The sequence below is a fragment of the Pseudorca crassidens genome, chromosome 20 (assembly GCF_039906515.1).
Source record: "Pseudorca crassidens isolate mPseCra1 chromosome 20, mPseCra1.hap1, whole genome shotgun sequence".
Classification (NCBI taxonomy): Eukaryota; Metazoa; Chordata; class Mammalia; order Artiodactyla; family Delphinidae; genus Pseudorca; species Pseudorca crassidens.
The window spans coordinates 61,569,448-61,581,622 of record NC_090315.1 but is presented as its reverse complement, the minus strand read 5'-3'; the positions used below and the strand labels follow the sequence as shown (position 1 = coordinate 61,581,622).

Here is a 12,175-nt window from a genome sequence, read left to right as displayed (position 1 = left end):
TGCAGCCGGGGATCCTGCCCACGGCTCTCTACCAGCCCTGCTGCAGGCCAAGTCCCAGCTGTTAAGGCAGCATTTGGCCTCCAGGCGCAGGGCTGGCGGGAAGCCCCCCCACAGCCCCGCCACTGCCAGCGAAGGCCCATCAGAGGCCCACGAGGCCCAGCGTCACAGGGCACCTGCCACACCTGAACGCCACGTTAGGAATCAGAAGGGCCCAGGCCGTGGCACATTTGGGGCACCTGAGCCTGGGCTTGAGGGGACCAACCCGGGTGCTGCCCGGCCTCCCGGGCAAGCGTCACCATGAACTCTCATCCAGCACAGGCCCCTCCCGGTTCCCACCACACCGTACGTGCCCATTCCACCGCCCCACACTTGCTTCCCATACGTCAACGCCCTTGCTTAACCGAAACGTATTTTAAAATGAGCATTTGTACCCTTTGCGAGAGGACACCACACCAACTTGCCAACAACTGAGAGCAGCTCAGCAGCAACCCCGAGACAAACGACAGCCCAGTGGTCGTCGGCACGCGCTAGAGACGCTCAGGCAGCACCCTCTCCCTGTCGTCTGGGGGCCACAGGCGCAGAAACGCAACGAATAACCACCTCGCTTACCACGAGGGGTGGCCCCACTCGTGAAGCCCAGTGCCGGGGGGCAGTCCCTGCCTGCTTCCCCAGCCACAGGCCACAGGCCAGGTCCAGTCCCACCACTTGGTTCCTTATTGCTTCCCTCCCTTGAAAGCCCTTCTCTTTCTCTGCCTCGCCAACGTCTACTCATTCATTAAGTGCCTGCTGAAAGAATCCCTCCTCCAGGCAGCCCTCCCTGTGTCACCCCGAGGTCGCAGAGGCCCCGCATCACCTCCTCCAGGCAGCTCTCCCTGTCACCCCGAGGTCCCAGAGGCCCCGCCTCACCTCCTCCAGGCAGCTCTCCCTGTCACCCCGAGGTCCCAGAGGCCCCGCCTCACCTCCTCCAGGCAGCCCTCCCTGTGTCACCCCGAGGTCCCAGAGGCCCCGCATCACCTCCTCCAGGCAGCCCTCCCTGTGTTCCCAGGCAGTTAACTCCTCCCTGCATCTCCTGACATGTTTCACGTGGAGTGGCAGTTGCTTCTGCACGGGAGTCTAGCCCGGGCCTGGCTCAGGGGGCTGACGGGGCCCGTGCCCTGGGCCAGACACTGTCCTGGCCGCTGCGGCCGGGGTCAGGGCTCCTTACCGGTTCCGCCTGCCCGGGGGACAAGGCTCTGGTCTGGATGCTCCCGCGGAATGGGCCCCAGGACAGGCCCTCGGCGAGGCTGTGCCGAGCCCGCACGCACCTCTGTCCGTCCTGCAGCAGCAGCTTCAGCTCATCTGCGGGGAGAGAGATCAGAGGTGTGAGGAGGTCCAGGTTCCAGGTCCAGCCCGTCCTGCGGCACCCGCCCCCCCAGGAGCAGTTGGGGGGCTGAGGGCAGAAGCGAGAGGGTGGCCCTGGCCCAGGTTACGGGGATGGTGGCTGGTGCCGGGTCCTGGGGGCCAGGCCAGCCCCTGAAGTGAGACCTGTTCTGGGGGACAGCAGGTCGCAGAGATAGGACAGCAAGGCGCCTGCAGCTGCACTGAGCAGGTGGGCGCACCGCTCGGCGGGACCTTGGCGGCTGTGTTGGGACGCGTGTGCCTTGCACAGCCTAGGGCGCACACATGGAGCCGGGTCACCCCTACTGCCTCACGTGGGGGCAGGCAGAGTGGAGGATGATGACGCCGCTGAGACCGCCTCCCGTCCCCTCCACACGGTCCTCCCAGCCCCTTCCCATCAGCTTGAGCCCCAGAATCCGCAGAGCACGACCGTGTGGGCAGCTGTGAAATGCTGGGACCCCGCACCTCCCAATCCTCTTAGCATCTCAGCACAGGGCCCAGCATGGGGAGCCAGGCCTGGAGCCAAGTGTTCCTCCCCTGCCCCGCCCACTGCTGGCCGAGGCCCTCGGCACAGCCGGACTGCGCTCGGGTAGCGCCAGCATCACTCCCTGCAGGACCCCCGCCTGCTCTCTGGAAAGGTCTGGACCCAACTCCTGCCGAGGCCCTTGGTCGGCGGCTGCCTGTCCGAGCGGCCTGTCACCCGGCTGAGGGCCTAAGGCTCGCAGGCCGCGGCCACCTGTGCTGTGATCAGGGCCAAGCTCCCGGACTCTGCCAGCTTGCGTGGCCCGGGCTGTGGCTCCTGTGTCAGCTAGGGGAGTGGCCTCTGTGCCCGGCCCCCGGCAGGATTCGGTTCCATTGACGTGGACAGACCGGCCTCTGCCAGGAGCGCCACCACAGTCCTTCTCACGGGGAGGGAGCTTGGGGTCGCACCGGTCTGCAGGTGGGCTCCCAGCTTCAGCCCGGCCTCAGCGCACGACCCACGTGACCTGTGGGGGGGGCTGGACGTGGCCCGCAACCTGGGAATGTTCCCTTGTTTGGACAAAGGGTCTTTGCAGATGTGACTGAGATCGGATCTCAAGGTGAGACCATCGGATTATCCGGTAGGCCCTACGGCCAATGACAAATGTCCTCGTAAGAGACACACAGAAAAAAAGAGGCACAGGAACAAGTCCACTTGAAGACGAGGCGGGGACTGGTGGGATACAGCTGGGGGGACGCTGCATCTGAGCCTCTGCGGGAATGCGGCCCTGCCCATGCCGTGATCCGGGACTTCTGGCTCCAGAGCTGTGAGAGAGTAGACTGCTGATGCTTCGAGGCAGCAAGGGTGTGAATTTGCCCGGGCCACCCTGGGAGACGCACACCTGGCACGTTACCTGCCGTCTCGAGCCTCAGTGTCCTCAAAGCCGAGGGGATGATGGTGGCCGTGCCCTCCCAGGGCAGTCTCTCCCCAGGCCACGCACCCTCTGCCCAGGAAGGAGGGGCCGCCTTGTGCCTCGGGTGCCACCTGGGCTGCCTGGGCCCACAGAGGCCTCACGTGGCCTGGCCTGGGCCCCGAGCAAGCGCTGCTGCATTGGCCCCGCTTCCTGGATCCCCGATCGGGCGGGCTGTGGCCTTAATGGGCCCGATTATCAGATAACCGCCGGCCTAATGGCACAGATAACGTGTAAATACACCAGGAGGCCCGGCTACAATGTTCTAACTGGGTCCTTGTCTTTCCCAGGGCAGATAAGATGGCAGGGGACCAGGACGTGGCCAGGAGGCGGCGCCCTTTATCGGCCCCGCGGCGAGGGGGACAGAGGCCGGCCATGTCACTCTGCAGCCCGCCCACAAGGGGCCGTGTCCTCTACCTGTGCACCCAGGATGCCAGGGTCCCAGCCAGGACTCTGCCCATGGCGCCCCCCCCCCCGGCCTGCAGGGTGCCAGCCGGCATGCGGTCGCCCGTTCCTGCCCGAATGGCCCTATGATGTCGGCCCTCTCCTGGTCCCCCCCCAATACAGATGAGGAAACTGAGGCCCCGAGAGGCCACATAGCTGGCAGTGGGATGCCAGGATCTGAGCCCGGGCCGCTGCTGTCCTGGGTATATTTGGGTCTCTGGTACCCCGCCCAGCTGGCCCCAGGGCGTGGGCGTGTGGGGAGAGGCTGTCTAAAGGCAGGTTTGCTGGGCATTCACTTGTCCATCCAAATGGTCTGGCCAGCCATCCGATGGGTCCACGCTCTCCTTCTGAGGCTGGCTGGGGAGCCCACCGTGGGCTGAGCTGGGTACCACCTGCCCCTTCCCATCCGCCCCCTCAGGACGGTGGGGTCAAGGCGGAATCATCCCGCTTCCCAACACCATGGCCGGTGCCCGTCCAGACAGCCAGACCTGCGCTAAGCCGCATGGGGTCGGCCCACACCCTTTCTGGACTTCAGTTGTGCTGCTAGGACCACAGACGAGCCAGGGATAGTGACCACGACTCCCTCTGTTGCCGTCACATATTTTCCTTTCAGTGTCCAGGGCCTGTTCCTGGCTTGTCAGGCTTGGGCCCCCCAGTACGAGACAGTGCCGTCCATCTGAGGCCGGTGCCCACCTTCCTGGGGGGCAGAGGGGTGGGGAATTCAGTCCAGTCTTCCCCAGTGCGGGCCAAGTCCCACACAGACTCAGGGACACGGCGGGGCCGGAGGTGGCTGGCCCAGCTCACTCCGTGGGTGAGCGGGGGTGGGGTGCAGCCCCAGGCCCCCAGTCTACCCCTGGCTCGCTGCACCTGTGGGGTCCTGAGGCCCCTCTCTCAGAGCCCTGGCCCTAGCTCATCCCCAGTACTGGTAGCCCCCCAGAGGAAGGGGCAGAGCCAGTGAGCCTCCACACCCGCCCACGCTGCACCACAGACAAACTGCCGTGGCCCCTAATCGCGCCCCAGGGCTGGCAGCCCCAGCTCCCAGATAACAGCGTGGCTGGCGCTTCCCGTGGCAGCCACTCCATCTCCTGGGTATCACGCACCACCAGAGGGAGGACGGCTCCTGATAAAGGCGGCCGTTCTGCACGACGGGGCAGAACCCACCACTCAGGGCTTGCTGGGGGATGGTCGAGGCCTGGGAAAGGCAGGGAGGCCAGGGATCTGAGCGATGTGGGCTGAGGATCGCGCAGTGGTCGCCACTGGAAGCCCCCTCCCTGGTCCAGGGGAGGCCGTCCCTCAGAGGCTGGGCATTAGAAAGGGTACCCCATGTGGGTGGATGCAGGGCCATAGCAGATGCCTGGCTCCATGGTGGGAACATGGCTGGATCTCAGCCCCAGCTCATTCAGTGCCCTTGTGCAGTGCACAACCTGTGCAACTGTCTACGGTGGCCCTGGTGATGTTCAACATCCATCCACTCAGATAAACTATTTCCAGCTCCCAGTTCCTGCCCAACCCCTTGCACAGTCAAGCAGGTGTTAAAGCCCAGTTAGCACCTATCAGAGACCCTCTCCCAACAAGAAATAAAACTGTATCCCAAAGAACGGGGGTCAGGAGAGGCAAGGCCACCTACTCCTCGCAGACTGGGTACCTGGTGGGGGCTCAGTTCAAGGTTGAGAATGAATGAAAGTATGAATGAGTGAGGAAGGGGCTGGGGGCAGGAGATGCTGAGCTGGGGATGGGAGCTGACTGGGAGAGTGACAGACAGGAAGACACAGCTATTCTTAAACGGCCTCTGAAAGAGCTGGAGGACCTAGACAGTGGTGGCCATGGAAGTGGTCAGCTCCCAACCACACTGACAGGAAACTTGGGGCCCAGGGAGGCCCAGGAGTGCTCAAGCCACACTGCGAGCCCGGGCCGGAGGTGGGGCCAGAACCCAGCCTCTGGACTCACAAAACTCGACGTGGGTACCTGGGGCAGAGCTGAGGGAGGCATGGCCTCTGCCCTCAGGGCTCCCAGGAAACATGGGTGGCGGCAGCTCCAATGGTGGGCCAGTCAGGGTGGACTTCCAGGTGGAGATGTCCTCTGCCCTGGCAGCCTCCTGTGACCCATGTCTCTGTTTCCTCCTCCCAGCTCCAGAGCGGGGCACAGAGAACTCCAGCTCCGGTGAGGTCGTGGCCGAGTGCTCCCTGACCTCTGTACCATGGCCTCCGTCCCCACAGCTGGACAGCAGGGGCGATGCCATTTGCCCTGGGAACTCCCAGTCCTAACACACTTCCTGGCTTCTGTTTATCGAGCCTTGGTCAAGCGCTTGGCGTAATTCACAGGGATTCCTCCCAGCCATGCCGCAGTTATTCCCCCCAGCGTACAGAGGAGAGGCCCAAGGTACACAGCTGGCAGGAAGGATTTGAACCAGAGCCCCAGCATGCTCCTGGCCAGGGCCTTGACACCCTCTTCTGGGTCTTCCTAGTCATAGGAAGGAGGCGACAGAGAAGAGGGCGGGGAGAGGCTGCTGCAGGGGAGGTGAGGGGCGGCAGGCGAGCCCCCGCTCTCCCGTTGCAGGGCTGACTCTCCCTGCTCTGCCCTCACGTTTCCCCATCCGCAGCCTGGTCTCCTCTGGAGGAGGGGGCAAGCCCTGCGCTGCCTGGGTGGACCTCCCCACGGGGGTCGGGCCATCACTACCGGCACAGTCAGGACAAAGCCTAAGTTATTCTGTCGTACAACCCCACACACGTCGTTTCCAGAGCAAATACGCCGCGCTGGGATTCAATTTCACCCCCGAGCATCTGCGAGGATCCGGATGAGAAAATTCAGCCTTTGCACATTTCTGCGATTTAAACACCTGTTTAGGTCTTAAAACCCTTCGACGGTGTCCCGAGGGGCCAGGGGAAGGAGGCAGGACGGGGCATCGCCGCCCCAGGCCAGGCTCAGGACCCCATCCTGGGAGCCCAGCAGATGGGGTGGCGGCTGGCAGAAATGGGGTCTGCAGTCAACAAGCGGGCCGAGTCCTGCCTGCCTCTGCCCGGCTCTCGCTGAGCCTCGGTTCACCTGCTGGGCTGGCGGCTGCGACGAGAGTCGAGACAGCCTGTCGGTCGGCGTGGCCGGCCCCGCGTTTCCTCTCCCCCGGCGCCCGGGTGTCCCGAGGCCTACGGCCCCGCCAGGGCTGCACGGAGCTGCCCTCAGACTTGGCTCTGCCCCACACTCTGGAGCCCTTGGCGCCCTCCTTCAATAACACCCAGAGAGCTCGAGACCTGCTCCAGGCTGCGCAGCAAGGGCTGCAGTCACCCCACCAGACCTGAGCTCCTTTCTGACAGAGAATCTAGGGCTCCAACCCGGACCCATCTGGCTCCGGGGCCCACCAAGCCCAGCCCCCCAGGCCCCAGGTTCACCGAGCCATGGCCCCGCAGGCGGGCTGGCAGCGCTGGCCGGGTAGCCTTGCTGTTTGCAGGAGTGTTGGTGAGCTCAGGGAGGCCTCCTGCGCCCTGCCGGCTGGCCCCTCCTTCCAGGGGCCAGGCTCTGTGCTAATGGCCACTGGCCTCCAGGGTACAAAGGCCAGCCGCCCGGCAGCCCCCGCCCTGGACAGTGGGCTCTGGGATCCGCGTGTGGGCGCCCACCCTGGGGTCACTGCCAGCACCCACTTATCTAATCCCGCCCGGCCCCACCCTGCGGCTCCCTGGGGCCAGCTGGCCCTGGCTTTGTCGGGAGTGGCCCTATCTCAGGATCACGCTGTTTGCCTTTGATAAAAGTCACAAAAAAGGGAGACAAAAAGGAGAGAGGGAGAGAAAACGCCAGGGGTGAGCAGGCCCCCCCCCCCGCAGGGTTCTAGAAGTCTCCAAGGGCCTGGGCCCAGAGCAGGGCGGGCTGGGAGGCTGTGGGCCCCGAGGGGTTCCACCAACGTGGAACCAGGCCCAGAGAGGGCAAGCACCTCACTCAAGGTCACGCAGCAGACCAGGCAGCGGGGTCAGTGGGGGTCTGCGGGGCGAGCCACCTCGCTGTCCCCTTGGCCTGCTCACTCATATGCTGGCTCAGCCCCTCCCACTGCAGATGCAGCTCACCGGGCCCCCCATGGTCCGGAACTGAGGGTGGTGGGACCTGCCCATGGTCACCAGCTCTCAAGCCCAGCCGTTTTCCTGCCCCCAACTTGACCGTCCTGACTGGGTGGCAGCTGAGGCCCTAGGAAGACAGAGAGATAAGGGGACAGGGGGTGGAGGTGGTGTCTGTCCTGCAGCTCTCAGCAACAGGGCTGTCCCTGCCCTTCTGGGACTGAGATGCCTGGCGGGGGGAGGGAGCTCCTAGTAACCCAGCTGCCAGGGGATGAGGCCTGACCCCCGTCAGCCCCGAGGCTCCAGGACCTGGGTCGGTACCAGGGCGTGTCCCTTTCTGCCCGTGGCTTCCTCTCGTGTGAAGTGGGGGATGAGAGTGCCCACCTCCCTCGTTGCAAGGTCACATGACACAACAGGTGCAGGGCCGAAGGGCAGGGCCCGGCAGGGTGGGTGCTCGGTGACCACGGGAAGTTGGCAGGGGGCCGGCTGGGCTGAGCTGCAGTCCCTGCACAACCCTGGCCAGGCTCTCGGCCCCTCTGGGCCTGGGGGGGACCCATCCCCCAAACAGACGACACCAGTGGCTGCTCTCAGCGCTGACGGGCTTCCTGCAGCCCAGGCGTGGTGCCACGTGACCACCGTGCTCGCCTCCACGGCAAGTGCCGCGGCAGCGGAACACAGCTGCAGCCGCCGGCAGCCGTCTGCCCGGGTGTCCCGGCCCCGGTGCGCTGTGGGGTTGCTGCCCGTGGCGGGGCAGAGCCCTCATCTCGTGGATACACCGAACAGGGCTCCCGGGCAGGCACAGGAGACCACCTCCTGGGCGGCATGAGAGGCGAGAGCCCGACCATGTGGGGCGGGCGCCCCCGAGGCTGCGGGGGCCCGTCTGGACACTCAAGGCCCGGGGCTGCTCTCCCTCCCTTCTGCTCTGTGGTCATGGAGCCTCTGGGCTGGGAGGGGAGGGTTCGTCTGCGTGGATGCGAGGCCCTGCTCGCGTGTGACCCTCCCGTGATCCGGCGGGAGGGGGCAAATGGGGCCTGGAGAGAAACGGCCAGCAGACAGCAAATTCCCATCAGCTCCTCGGGACACCCCCACTTCTGGGCTCCACCCTGTCGGCCCGTTTCTGATTCCTGTTTACAGACGGGGCAAGAAGGCCCCGAGGAGGGGGAGACCTGGGCCCTGGGGCATGCGGAGGGCTGCGGGACCGTGCGTGGTGGGCAGCCAGCTGCTCCGCAGGCGGCCCGCACATCTGCCGGAGCCGTGCAGCTTCTCCCATCTGGGCTGGTTGCCCAGGCCCAGGCCCAGGCCCTGGCGAGACTCCCACCCTGGCTGCCGACAGGCTTTTCTCTGCGCTGTGCCGCCTTTCAGGGCAGGAAGAAGGCTGACAGGCCCATGCAGCCTGGGGCTCCAGGACCAGGAGACCCAGGGCCATGGGGCACTGGCCCGTCCCCTGGATCAGGCCACACCTGAATGCCACATCAGGAAACAAAAAGGGGCGGAGCTTGATCCTAACCCTGGGTGTCACCAGTGACCACGGCGCCTTTGGAAAGACTCCGGCTCTCATGTGTGACTCATGGGGACAAAGTGTCAAGGGAACATGGTTAAAAAAGCTTGGGGTAAAAATGGGTGCGGTCCGTTTCTTCTGCTCTCTTCCAGTTGAGAAAAGCAGTTGGAGAGATCAAGGGACCGTCTGAGGTCACATGGCCAGCAAGTAGCACAGGAGAGTGAAGCCCAGATCCCTCTGACCCCAAGGCCACGACCCCAGTGCGGGCGTTGTGCCGTCACTCACAGCAAACCTGGCACATCAAGGGGCCGGACGCTCCGGACCCCAAGCACAGTCCCATCCCCATTTCACAGGTGGCAGCAACGGAGCTGAGTGGGGCAGGAAACACTCCCGACGCCAGCCCTGCACACAGGCCCGGCCCCAGGACCCCGACCGCACGGCAGACAGCACAGCCTAGATGGCAGGAACAAGCTGACGTGCACCCTCCAGGGAAGACGGGCTGAGGGAGCCGTGGGCGCACGTGAGCGCTGGCTCAGGAGCAAAGCCACTTGAGCTGTTAATCCTCCAAGCGCTCTCCGGGGCTGGGTGAGGGTCTCCACCAGCCCGGGCGTCCCCACAGAGCCCCTCGGAGGGCCCGGACCCTGGCAGGAGGGACCAGAATTGGGAGAGGAAGCTGGAGGGGCCGGGGAGCTATGAGTTGAGGGCACACATGAAAATGGGGACTGGCTGTCACAGGTTAAATACCAGATGTCACGTACGGCCTGGGATCTCTGGTCTCGTTGGGGGAAGCGGACACCATGGCCGAGCCAGGCTCTGGTTCCTGCAGGGCCGCGACCTGCTGCTGCCCTCGGACGGTGAGCACCTCTCCCTAGGACGCTGCCCCAGCCCGCGCCCATCCTGCGGCCAAGCTCGCCCCATCACTGTTGTGCTGTTTATGTTACTGAGGGCCCGGCTCTGGAGCTGTGACCGTGACCAAGATGGATGGACGCCCATTTCCCTGTCGGGGAACGTCAGAGGAGAGGACGTTCCTGGGAGCTGCCCCCAGCGGCCCCTGGATGTCCCTGGTCCTACCGCCGCCTGGGGAAGTCTCACACCTCTCTGCTGGCCCTGGTGCCCTCTGCCGGCACCCAGCCCCCTGAGTTCCGGGCCGGGCAGGCTGTGCAGAGCCTGAGCCTGCCTGGACGGGGTGGCCTTCTCATTCCAGGCCAGAGGTTTTCAAAGGGCTTCAAGCCCAGAATGTCCTTCCTAAGAAGTTGCCCACAGACCCTGCACTCACAGTGGCCGGTGGCAGGGGCTGCACTGGAGAGGGTTCCAGAGCTCAGACCCGAGAGAGCCTCTCAAGGCCCTCCCTCGGGGTGGGACACACCTGCCCCCCACACCTGCTGCCTGTCAGCCTCCCGTCTCCTGCCAGGCTCTGCCCGGTGGCTGCGTCACATGGGGCAGCCCGAGCGTGGGGTGGAGCCGGCAGGCAGGCGAGGTTCCTGGAGCCGACGGCAGAGGGGGCTGGCAGGGCGGCACTGCGGCCGGCCCAACGTGGGCCAATGGGCGCTAGGCACGGTGCCTGTCACAGGGCCCGGGCTGGGGAGGGCCCTCTGGGGGCACGCCCTGGCTGGACCTGTGTTCCCGAGTCCCCTCACGCGTGCACTGGGGCACCGCCATCGGCTGCCGACCCCTCCCCACCTCTGCCGGCTTGCGGTGCCCTGAGCTGCTACCACGTCCAGCACCGTGGAGTCCACGTGTGTATTCTACTGACTCCCAGTCTCTCCGCTAGAATGTCAGCCCCTTGGGCCTGGGTCACTGTCAGCTGGCTGTGTCCTAAAAGCGCCTGGGCCCAGTGGACCCCCGTGAGCACCTGAGTCTGGACGACACTGGCTGCACGCCCGGGCCCTGCTGACGAGCCACAGGCCTGGGAGAAGGGGCATCTGGTCCTGCTGGGCTGGGCAGGGGGCGGGCGGGGGCGGTCCTCCTCCTGTCTGCTCTCACCTCCCCTGACCCCGGGACGCACAGAGGCCCAGAGCCTCACCTCGGGCTCCAGCTTCCCATCTGCAAAGAGGCGGCATGGGGGGTGGGCAAGGAGGAGGACACGCTGCGCCCTGGGCCTGGAGTCCACCGTGGATCGGCCCCACCAGCCAGCTGGGTAATGGCCGGGCAGGGCGGGCGGCCCCCAGGTTCTGGAGCCCTGGCCCTGCCCACCCCCCTCCGCCCCCGCCAGCTGGTGCCGTGAACTTCTCCTCCTATCACTGGGACATCGCTGGGGATTATTGATTTTTTGACACAGAACAACAGCCTGTCTTTATCGGGCTGAACCCTGGCCCCAGCTAATGGTGGAGCTGGGACCGCCTGGGGATAGCCAACAGCGCAGCATGGGCCCAGCCCCACACCAGGTTTCTGACGGCCCCTTCACCATCCCCACCCGGGTCAGAGCCTTGCCCCTCGTCCCACAGAGCCTGAGCACCGCGGCTCCCCGGGGGCCTCAAAATGGGAGGCCTTGAGGTCTCTCCAGCCTTCTCAAAAAGCTTAAAAAACAAAAGGCGCCCTGGGTCCCTGGGCCTTAGCCTTCCCACCTGTGAAGTGGGCGGAGGGCCCCGCAGTCCCTGGCCCTTTGGTCTTGGGAGACCCTGCGGCCTGAGAACAGGGATGGGTGGGGGCCCCTGGCTCTCCCCAGCCCAGCCTGGTCCAGGAGGATGGGCTGGAAGCAGGACCGGTGAGATAAGGTAAAGAAAACACCTCCCGTGCAAGCAGCTTATCAGGCTCCTATCAGCCTGGGCCTCCCGGCCCCTACCCTGTTTTTCCAGGAGCCAACGCCACCGCCACCGAGGGCCCTTCCTTCCGGTCAGCCTCCAGCTCACCGCCTCCCAGCTGGCCCGGTGGCCCACCCTGCTCCCTGTGTCCCCGGGCCCCACCCTCCTGTCCCTCGGAGCGCCGTCTCTCTGCTGCAGATGGGCAGGAGGGGTGGGCATGAGGGCAAGCGAGGGTCTGGGTGGAGGCCGGGTGGTCAAGGGGGTAAAGGGAGGGTGCCCCGCCCTGCCGCTGCCAGGACCTCGGCGCTGCCCCCAGCCTCGGGCCAGTCCCGTCCTACCCCCGCCCAAGGGGCAGCAGCGGGCACTGCGGTTGGCCAACACCATCGAGAACGTCCTGACACTGCACCACCCCGCAGGACCGGCCCTTGAGGGAATAAGAAGCTCCTTCCAGAGAACGTGGTGGGCCCTGAACGCCTGCGGGTCCTTTATGAGCACCCTGGCTGCTCCGCCCACAAAGGAGGCTGAGCCCGGCGAGCGCTATGTCTTGCCCAAGGTGCCACGGCTCAAACTGGCACACTGGGCCCCAGGGCCCCTGAGGATGACCAGCACGAGGGAACTGCTAAAGCCCCTCTCGTAAGCCGTGCGCGC

General features: G+C 65.5%; 1 protein-coding gene across 1 annotated transcript in view; it reads right to left on the bottom strand.

The window, feature by feature from the left end:
• ZFPM1 (zinc finger protein, FOG family member 1) overlaps nucleotides 1-12,175 on the bottom strand; it is a 69,658-nt gene that overhangs the window by 17,472 nt on the left and 40,011 nt on the right. Inside the window, 1 exon segment of the mRNA XM_067717879.1 lies at nucleotides 1,205-1,338. Coding sequence (XP_067573980.1) covers nucleotides 1,205-1,338 — 134 coding nt within the window.